General features: G+C 43.3%; 1 protein-coding gene across 2 annotated transcripts; it reads left to right on the forward strand.

Moving 5' to 3' along the window:
• The first annotated feature begins 1,022 nt into the window (after positions 1-1,022).
• Positions 1,023-10,208, forward strand: msh2 (mutS homolog 2 (E. coli)). Of its 2 annotated transcripts, none has more exons than XM_080305036.1 (16): positions 1,023-1,182; positions 2,920-3,068; positions 3,158-3,442; positions 3,639-3,785; positions 4,005-4,154; positions 4,618-4,751; positions 5,230-5,429; positions 5,716-5,825; positions 5,909-6,032; positions 6,456-6,606; positions 6,717-6,814; positions 7,146-7,397; positions 7,580-7,784; positions 7,879-8,126; positions 8,244-8,419; positions 9,917-10,208. In XM_080305036.1, exons 1-16 carry the CDS (start codon positions 1,134-1,136, stop codon positions 10,091-10,093), a joined length of 2,655 nt encoding a protein of 884 aa, XP_080161162.1. In that variant the 5' UTR covers positions 1,023-1,133; the 3' UTR covers positions 10,094-10,208. The 2 variants fall into 2 exon arrangements, with proteins under 2 accessions (XP_080161162.1, XP_026034164.1); XM_026178379.2 differs by lacking the exon at positions 1,023-1,182 and adding an exon at positions 1,529-1,786.
• The last annotated feature ends 802 nt before the right edge of the window (positions 10,209-11,010 follow it).

Below are 11,010 nucleotides of genomic sequence, written 5' to 3' on the forward strand. Positions count from 1 at the left end.
GGGTAACTTGTACATGTGTGAAGGCACCACTTGATATATAAAGCATTAAAGCATTATATATTTATATATAAAGCATTAGCCATCCATCCAGATGGGCTTTTATCGTTTTAAGAAAAGGTGTTGCTTGTTTCTACTTACTGTTTTGTCTCAGCTGCAGTCATTACACAAAACTCATTCACTGCAGCTACAAGATAATAATATTGGCATGCAAACACTCAGATATCCATAGATTTCATTTTTTGTTTGGTAGATGTGTATTCAATTTATACAGGGTTCAAAAGTCAAAAACATAAGTATAACTTTCTTTAACTTCTAAAATTATTTTAGATAAGTTTAAAAGTGTTAGTTCCAGTTAAGTTCACGCTAGAAAGGTCAGTAAGTTCAGTCTACACTTCAGGGTCTAAGTATAGAGAGCATCTGCTGTTAGGTCGATAAGGTTTTAATTCAATGGGGTTATTTTTTGGTCTTGTTTTAATTGAATTAACTGTTTCTGGGTTTACACAGGGCTCCATAATGTCGTGATTTACACATTTGCCTAGCATCAGACAGTTTCCTGGTTCAAGACCAAAATCCATACAAATCTACAAAATCAACTGTGCAGCGATATAAGCTGTGTTGACCCCTTGTAAGGTAGCAGCTGAAAGAAGCATCAGATACTCTAAATCAATAGGACAAACTACGATAAGTTTAAATGAAAGGATTGCTTCATATTCTTGGAAGAAATCCTTTGCATTAAATGACTGCCTGAAGTATAGAACCCATGGATGTGGTCATGAAGCGGTTTCTCCCCTGAGAAGCTCAGCTAAGCCTTCACTGCAGCCACTTTTGGCTGCTTCTTATTTGTGGGTCCCTCTGAAATTTGTTTCCAGTAACTGAAAAACATCTACTGATCAGTTGAGTTTGTTTGATGAAATTCTGGCAACTCTGATCCATAAGAGGTTAATTATAATTATATGAGTATATATATTATGTTAATTGGTGTTTCTAAATTGCACATAGGTGTGCATGTGTTAGCCCAGTGATAGATTGGCGACCTGTCCAGGGTGTGCCTTTCCTCTTGCTCTATGCTAGCTGGGTTAGGCCCAGCACCACCCAGGCGACCGTGATAAGGATAAGCGGAAGAGAATGGATGGATGGATGGATGGAAGTCGAAAATTTGGGTTATCATTTCAAAATTTCGACGTAATAACTTTTAGTTTTAATACATTTAAACGATTTCATTAGTTTTGAGTTATTTACTGAGAAATGTGAGTTAGAAAGTCGATATTATTTATGTTCCGGTGATTACTGAAGTTTTAAGTCAGGTTCGAAAATGTTTACATAACATTAGTGTTCCGAGCTACTGAAGACGTAAAAGAAGAAACGAGCGGCGTTCTTGTCATTTACATGTTTCAGCGACTTACTCGAGAGTTTAAGATCATTCAAACATCTGTTTATACGTGGTTTAGCTTTGAAATGTCTGCATTTGTGAATAAAAATGTTCCCGGTAAGCGGCCCCGGTTGCGTTCTTGTTTCTATGGGAACATCTCGTCAACGCAACTTCCTGTTTGGTTCTGCTCGGTGGCGGGAGATTCCAGGATGGCGGTGCAGCCGAAACAGAACCTGTCCATGGACAGCGCAGCCGAGCACGGCTTTCTTAACTTCATTTTCTCCATGCCGGAGAAGCCGGACACCACATTCCGGATATTTGACCGTAACGAATATTATACGGTTCACGGGAAGGACGCCATATTCGCGGCGAAGGAGGTTTTCAAAACGAACGGGGTCATCAAATATTTGGGTTCAGGTACTAGCTTAGCTGTGCACTAAGCTAACTTCAGTTGGCGCTTTTAAACAAGTAAGGGGACGAGGGGTGCCTCGGTGCCTTTACTATTAAGCTAACCTAGTTGGTGTGACCGTGTAGCCAGAGAAAGGGTTTCACAGGTTGTAGCTAAGGTGGCTGCTATTAGCTGCAGCCCTAGCAGGTCCTGTACGTTCAGAAGCATTGCCATGGCTAATTAAATGTTGGACAGAGTATGTTTTTGTGGGAAATGATGAGGGGTCCTCTTACAGTTAAGTGTTTTCATTTATTGTCTCAGGGACATTTCATTTGTTTAAATGGCGATATATCATTGAGCTACAAATTTCCTGTGAGGTCACTGACAGAAAAACATGGAGAACAAAAACTGCTTCACCCAGATATTAGATGTTTTAGTCTTTATAGCTAGCTGCAGCTCCTTTCTTCTGTGGTAGTTTTCAGCATACAACACAAAAACCTGCATGACTTGTACCTTTGTGCTGACTCTAAATTTTACACTAGGACAAATGATGGAGTTTAAATACCTTGAGTCAACCATGGAGAGCACTGGATAGTGCACAACAGAAGTGAAGAAGAGAGTACCAAGAGGGTAGTGCAGGTGGAGATGGTTTTCGGGGGTGATTTTTGACAGGAGGGTAGCAGCAAGAGTGAAAGGGAAGGTGAAACCTGTTTTGATGTATGGTTTAGAGACAGTGGCATTGAGAAAAAGACAAGAGGGAGAACTGATGATGTTAAGATTTTAATTAATTGGGAGGATGGACAGGATTAGAAACGGTTATATTAGAGGGACAGCTCAGGTTGCGCATTTTGGATACAAAGTTGGAGGGGCAAGGATTTGGACATGTACAGAGGAGGGATAGTGGATGTATTAGACAGAAGATCCTTAATTAGAACTGCCAGGCAGAAGGGAAAGAGGAAGCCCACACAGGAGGTTTTTGGACATACTGAAGGAGGACATACAAAGCAGGATGCTGGGGACAGGCTGAGATGGAGGCAGATGATCTGCTAAATAAAAAATGCCACCTGGTCACATGAGATACTTGTGTACTGAAACCACCAGCACTCTGTGCCATGAGAAGGACGCATTACAAAGATTTTGACATGTTTTTGTTGGTCAACAGGGAGTCGAAAGCTGGAGAGTGTGGTTCTGAGCAAGCTGAACTTTGAGGCCTTTGTGAAAGATTTGCTGTTGGTGAGGCAGTACAGAGTGGAGGTGTACAGGAACCACAGCAAGAGCAGCAAGGAGCACGACTGGAAGATTGAGTACAAGGTACTGTGCTGGCTATTGAGACATATCAGGGTGGTTTCTGCTTGTTTAAAAAAACAACTCTGGATCTTACCTCCTGTGTCCAAATGCAGGCCTCTCCAGGAAACTTGACTCAGCTTGAGGAGATCCTTTTTGGTGGGGAAAGCGGCTCAGAGGGCTGTGCAGGTGTCGTAGCTGTGCGGCTTGCAACTGGAGCTGATGGGCAGCGTGTTGTTGGGGTCGGGTATGTGGATGCAGCCCAGTGGACGATGGGAGTGTGCGAGTTTCCAGACAATGAGATATTCTCCAACTTGGAATCCCTGCTTGTCCAAATCAGTCCCAAAGAGTGTCTCCTAGCCCAGGGGGAAGCTAACACTGATGGGAGTAAACTGCGTGAGGTATGTGGGCACGGTAATTACTAAACTTATGTTAAAAAAATCAGTATGAACATCAGTCTTGCAAAATGGGAAGTCTTTAAACGAGTGTTCTTTTCTTTAAACCAGGCCTGACTTAAAAAAAATTAATATTAATACTCTGGCTGCATAAGCAGAGATTGTGATGCGAGTATATTGTTGTTTTTGTATGTCTGTGTAGGTGGTGCAGCGTGGCGGCATGCTAGTCTCTGATAGGAAGAGAGCTGAGTTCAACAGCAAGGACATGGTCCAGGATCTCAACAGGCTGCTGAGAGCAAAGAGAGGGGAGACTGTGGCGAGCAACACCTTACCTGAGCTGGACAAACAGGTGAACGACAGGAAAAAACAAACATTTTGACAAAAGGTGGTGGTTTGAAAAAACTTTTCTTTATTTTACAACAACATTTAGAACTAAGAATTATTGATAAAATCCCAGTCATAACAGCTCCTGCCGACTAAATGACACTCAGGCTGAAGACCGTGCATATGAACAGGTCACTATGTGGGAAGTTTGACCATAGGGTCCCTTGTGTGGTGTCATTCTCAGGTGGCAATGTCATGTTTGGCTGCAGTGGTGCGTTTCCTTGAACTGCTCTCTGATGAGTCCAACTTCAACTCCTTCAACCTGACCACTCTGGACCTGGGTCAGTACATGAGGCTGGACAACGCTGCCGTCAGGGCTCTTAATCTCTTCCAGGTAAGTGACCGGTGTCAACGCCTCAAAGTTTTCACCTTGATAAAATCACCAGAATAACAGAAGTGTTCTTTTCTTGGCTTGTCTTGGCTTATTAATGCAGTTATAATGATGCAGATTATATGGCAGCAATAAAATAATTTCTGTATCTCCACAGGCTCTTTGTGGTTGCAGGCTCTGTAGGAACTGGTTGTTGTTGTGCTAGAAAAACAAAAAGATGTGATTTAGAGAATTCAAAAACACAAATTTGGAAATGACCAGCAAGAAATTTAGAAAACCAGCAACCCGTTCAAGTTCTAGTAGCTGTGACATATTGATTTTATTGACTGAGCCTGTTTTTTCTTTTTTCTTTTTTCTGTTATGTAGCAAATACGTACGACTGTGATAAAAATATTCCCAATTTGTCCGTGCATCACTGTAATTCATCTGTTAAATTCACGACTAAGATGCAAATTGTATACTTCAGGGTTCACCTGACGACACCACCGGAGCTCACTCGTTGGCCGGTTTGTTGAATAAGTGCCGTACGCCGCAGGGTCAGCGGTTGGTCAACCAGTGGATCAAACAGCCCCTCATGGACAAAACTAAAATAGAGGAGAGGTAATACAGTGATGAGGGATGGAGGGTTTCTGTACCTTTATCAAATCCAACTTAGCAATATGCCAGGTCTGTAGGCGATAAGACCTCCTAGTCAAACATCTTTAGCTTAACAAACATTATACATTTCAAGGAGGCATTTAAGGGAATAGAAGTATGGTATTATGAATCAGCCCTCATGTTTTTATAATTTGACAGGAAAAGTCGAAATAGATGCAGAAATTTACCGATATGTCCGCATACATGGAAATTCTGAACTGAACTTTTTTAGACAAGTTTTCTTGTGATTTCTTTGAGTAGTCTTCAGGAGTATTTCTCCAGGCTTCCTCGAGGACATTCAGAGGTCTTCTTTGGATGTTGGCTGCCTTTTGTTTAGTTCTCAGTCAAAGATGATTTCGTACTGCTTCGATAACGCTGAGGTCCGGGCTCTGGGGGAGGCCATTCTACAGGACTTACAATTACTGAGGATATTTTTGTGCAGGCTTGACCTGGTGGAAAGCTTTGTGTGCGACTCTGTGCTGAGGCAGACCTGTCAGGACGATTTGCTGAGGCGGTTTCCCGATCTTCATCGACTGGCCAAGAAGTTTCACCGTCACACGGCAACGCTGCAGGACTGTTATCGTGTCTACCAGGCTGTGAGCCAAATACCGACTCTTATCACTGCTCTGGAGGGATACACGGGTAAGCTGCAGCTTATACACTGTTTACCTCACTCTACAATCTGTTTTGCAGGCTGCAGGGATGCTGTCTTGTTTGCTTCATACAGCTGATTTGACAGTTTCTTAATTGTTGTTATTTGGAGTCCAAAGATTGTTGTTGCTTCATCGTGCTGACTGTGTGTAAACAAAGGATGCTGTTTTTCATGGAACTATTTATGTATTGAATCAGATGAATTCAAAACTGAGATCTGGTCTGCTTCAAATCACTTTTAACTAAAATTTAGGCTAATACTTTGTTTGTGTTGCAGGTAGCAACAAGGTTCTGCTAAATGCAGTATTCCTCTCGCCTCTCAGAGACCTGCAGACTGACTGCACCAAGTACCAAGAGATGATTGAAACCACACTGGACATGAACCAGGTCTTTTCATTTGCTTCAAAGTATTTTGCCCTCCGTTTGCACACAGCCTGTTGTGCATTTGACTTATTTCTTGTTTCGTGTAGATTGACCACCACGAGTACCTGGTGAAGGCATCATTTGATCCGGTGCTGAGTGAGCTGAGAGAAAAGATGGATGTGCTGGAAAAACGCATGCAGACAGTGCTGAACAGTGCAGCCAGAGAACTAGGTAATTACAGTATATACATAATATAAAACAATAACCTTATTAAGAATCTGTTCTTAGAGGAATAACTTGTAAAGTACGACATGAATATAGTGATAAATAACCTAATACTAATTCTTTTCTTTTAATTGAAATTTAAATGTGTGTGTGTGTGTGTGTGTGTGTGTGTGTGTGTGTGTGTGTGTGTGTGTGTGTGTGTGTGTGTCTACAAGAAAACAAAAACAGGTAGTTTCCTAAATAGGTTCTCTGGATATTTATGTTAATGAGGTGTTGAACAGGTGTACCTAATATAGTGGCTAATGACTGTGTGTCCTAACTAACCTGGTGCCGCAGCAATCCTTGTGCAAGGCAGGTGACGGCCGTCTAAAGGAAGGTTTCCACTTTGGCTTTTATGCTTAAACAGATTGGCGTAACTTTGTGTTTCAGGTCTGGAGGCGGGTAAAACCGTGAAGCTGGAGTCAAACGCCGTGCTGGGATTTTACCTGAGAGTCACATGCAAGGAGGAAAAGAGTCTGAGGAACAACAAGAAATTCACCACGCTGGATGTGCAGAAGAACGGTGTGCGCTTTACCAACAGGTGTGCCTCACCGCGCCTCTAATGTCAGCATCACAAAACGCTGCTCGTTTTTTTGCGGGGTTTTTTTTTTTGCCATCTGATGATTCACGCCGATGTATGTTCGCTTGCAGTAAGCTGAGCTCTCTGAACGAGGAGTACACCAAAAGCAGGGAGGAGTATGAGGAAGCCCAGAACGCCATCGTTAAAGAGATCATCAACATTGCCTCAGGTGAGGAATCTCATCACATGCTCCTCACTGTCTTCTCAGCAAGGCATCGATTTGAACAGCATAGGAAACGATTGTATCCGGGTTGCGTGAAAACTGGAAATGTCATAATTGCATGAAAGTTGCTTTGTGAGACCGTTTAATTGATTTCGTTCACATTTTCTGTAAAGGTCAGTAAAATTTACAGCACTTGGAATTTTTGCATAGACGTCAAAGAACTGGTGATGTTGCGGTCTTTCTTTTATCAAATACAAAATCGTTTTGGAGCCTGCACATGATGCGGTCTTCCGCCTGCGATGGTTCATTTAAGGCTCTAAATGTTTTAAACCGTCAGGTTACGTGGATCCCCTCCAGACGCTCAGCGACGTGATAGCGCAGCTGGACGCCGTGGCGAGTTTTGCCGTCACATCGGTGTCTGCTCCTGTGCCGTTCGTTCGGCCTCAATTCCAGCTCTTAGACCATGGCTGCAGGCGCGTGGAGCTGCTGCAGGCTAGACATCCCTGCATGGAGATGGATGCAGACACTGCATTCATACCTAATGACATCAGCTTTGTCCAGGAAGACAAGAGCTTCTATATCATCACAGGTGAAAAATAAGCACAGATTAAGTCAAGGGTGGATTTAAAGGCAAATTCTCCCATGCGGGCTGTCTGGCTGTCATTGATGAGGCCCATCACTGTAAAAATCAGCCCTATGTTGTAATAAGCGCAGCTTTTATTAAGTCTTGGAAGTACCTCGAAAATCATTATGCTTTCCAAACCTTTGCAGGACCAAATATGGGTGGCAAGTCCACCTTTATCCGGCAGGTGGGTGTGATCGCATTGATGGCTCAGATTGGTTGCTTTGTGCCATGCGAGAAGGCGGAGCTTAGCGTGATGGACAGCATCCTGGCAAGGGTGGGTGCAGGAGACAGCCAGGTGAAAGGAGTCTCCAGCTTTATGTCCGAGATGCTAGAGACAGCCGCCATTCTGCGGTAAGAACAGACGAGCTTTATTAATAGTTATACAAATAACCGATGAGCAGATACGGGAAGGTTTTCTCATCGTCTGTTGTTGTTGTTGTTACAGTTCGGCCACAGAGAAGTCGCTCATCATAATCGACGAGCTCGGCAGAGGCACGTCCACCTACGACGGCTTCGGTCTGGCCTGGGCCATCAGCGAGCACATCGCCTCCAAAATCGGCTGCTTCTGCCTGTTCGCCACCCACTTCCACGAGCTGACGGCGCTGGCAGCTCAGCAGCCCACGGTCCACAACCTGCACGTCACAGCCCTGACGTCGCACAACACACTCACAATGCTGTACAGAGTCAAGCCAGGTCAGCACGTGGTTTCGCTCGGGGTTAACGCAGCTTTGTGCTTTTAAAAATGTTAATCTCAACAAACGATTATAATCAGCCCAGAGCGCCTTTAGAGTGATCCGTCTCTGTCTTCAGGCGTGTGTGACCAGAGTTTTGGAATCCACGTGGCCGAGTTGGCTTGCTTCCCGCCGTCAGTGCTGGCCGCTGCGAAGGAGAAGGCGGAGGAGCTGGAGGAATTCCAAGAACCTGCAGGAGATGAGTCGGAACAGGAGGAGGAGCCCAAGGCTAAGAGGCGAAAGACAGACAAGCAGGTAAGGCTCAGATTTCCACTATTATACCAACACCATAATCTAGACACAGCGGTGTCCATAGTGACATTTATTTATCATTTAATAAACACTACATTGTTGGTACAAGAGGCATAAATGTGCGTTTGTGCTGCAAACGGAGACTACTAGTCTTGCTAATAATAGCAGATTTTTATTAAAAGAAGTGTAGAGACCAAAAGTCAGGGCAGGGGGCAAAAATAAGAATACACTTGAAGCTGTCAAAGGAATGGGAGCCTGTTAGAGGGCTAATACAGAGAGTCAGACAACCATTCGCACTCACACCACTAACTGCATGTCTTTGGACTGTGGGAGGAAGCCGGAGACCCCAGAGAGAACCCCTGAGGACAAGGGGAGAACATGTAAACTCCACAATGAAAGGCCCTGGCCAGATGGTGGAGTTGAACCCATGACCTTCTTGCTGTGAGACTAATCATCGTACCACCATTTTGCCTCATTTCTGTTGAGCTTATTCTCTGGATGCATTAAAGAAGTCTTGACCTGGATATCTACTGGCTCTGAAAGTCTGAAATACTGGCCTTCGCCCTTGAGGACAAGTCATCAGACTTCAGCCTATTGATTCCTACATAGATTAACATTATCTTTTGCACTAGTTTGCCTGACTGCAAGAAAAATGATTGCTCAGTGGCACTGAAACAATGGTAATTTCTGACAATTTAGTTACTCACAAGACTTCATGTGCAGTTCCGTTTAATCTCAGCCGTTTCACTGCAGAGCCAGATGTGATAAGAAATTTTCCTAAGCAAGATCGAGTAGCACAAACTTGAATTCCCCCGTAACAGGGGAAATATTAGTCGGATTTTAGAGTGGCAGAAGCTCGGGATCTTTTAAAAAGCTGAAGACGAAAACAGGATGGTGTCCACAGCAGGATAATGAACAACACAAGTCAAGATCCACATCAGACTTCCTCAGAAGGTGCAAGCTTAGGTGCTCAGTCCTTGCGCTGGCAAAGGTCGGCAGCCTTAACCCAACAATATTCCCACGTGTGGGATTAATAAAGGTTATCTTATCATAGTAAATAAAACCTCTATTGAAAATCTGCGGTTAGACATAAAAGTAAACTTGAGGCAAGAATCTCAGAACTAGAAATCCCTTTCTAGGAAAGTCATCACCTCAAAAGATTTCTGGCTGCTACAAACAGCTCTGATTGTTCCCAGTGTTACTAATTACTGCCAGTGAAGGATAACAGAACTGTCGCTTTGAGCCCTTTTCCTCCTTTGATAGTTTCACACTGTAAAAAGATGGGTATTTTATTCTCCACGGTGAAGGAATGTCACAAGCACAAGGGGAAAAAAATACACTTGTTGCTGTGTTCTTACAGATAGAGGCAGCCAATCAGAAGAAAGTTGACTTAAAGGCAGCAAAAGCGCCTCGTTTCAGAGAGTAGAGCTGAGGTCCATTCAGAAACCAGAAGAGAGAGTTTGAATTTCTTGTAACACCCATGCCCTGCTTATTTTTCAGGTGGGGGAAAACCTGATCCACTACTTTCTGCAGAAGGTGAAGTCACTTCCACTTGCCACCATGACTGAGGAGGAAGTGAAGGCAAAGCTCAGGAAAATGAAGCAGAAGCTGGTTGCCAAAAATAACACGTACATCAGCGAGGTCCTCGCACGCTGCGTTCCTGTTAAAACTGCTTGATTTTTAAACCCCTACCCGCTGTCTGCTCTGCAAAGTTAAAGTTCATCACTGTAGCGGAGAACACTAGAGTGCTTATACTGTAGTTTTCCAATAAAGGATTTATTGCCACTCTGCAGACACGTTTGTTTGTCTTTTTTGTCCCAGTTATTTCATGAGATTGCTCTGTCGCTTAACCTCCTAGGACCTGGCGTCCACATATGTGGACATCACATTTTGGGTTATTTAGACCAGGGGTGTCAAACTCAAATACACAGTGGGCCAAAATTCAAAACTGTAACAAAGTCGCGGGCTAACATTAATATTTATTGAAATATATTTATTCCTCCAGATATAAGAATGAATCTTTTCTTATGGACTCAAACACATTTTGCTGAAAAACTGAATATGAAACACGCAAAGCTTAATACTAAACAATATATATATTAGCTGTATAATACCAGTAGGCCAGCTCTAATAATAATTTGGTATGGCTTCGGGGTGCCCAATCCCAGTCCTCGAGAGCTACTGTCCTGCAGCTTTTAGATGCATCCTTGTTCCCACACACCTGAATCAAATGAATGGCTTGTTATCAGGCCTTTGCCAAACATGATGGCATGCTGAAGAGATCAAACCATTTGATTCAGCTGTGTTGGAGTAGGGATGCATCTAAAAGCTGCAGGATAGTAGCTCTCGAGGACTGGGATTGGGCACCCCTGATTTAGACCAATACGTAATTTTACTCTACAAGCGCCTGATATCCACTTACGAGGACATTATACTGCTGCTGTTCTATCGAAATTTTAAACGAATATTCTCATGTGTGGCTCTCATTTTTCTTAGAAACAAAAATAAAAAAAATCTGGTAATTATTTGTTTTTACATTCATCGGGTCCCAATATGCCCAAATATCAAAGAGAAATAAAAATGCATGCCGTGGA

Source organism: Astatotilapia calliptera, chromosome 8, assembly GCF_964374335.1.
Source record: "Astatotilapia calliptera chromosome 8, fAstCal68.1, whole genome shotgun sequence".
In the NCBI taxonomy this organism is placed as follows: Eukaryota; Metazoa; Chordata; class Actinopteri; order Cichliformes; family Cichlidae; genus Astatotilapia; species Astatotilapia calliptera.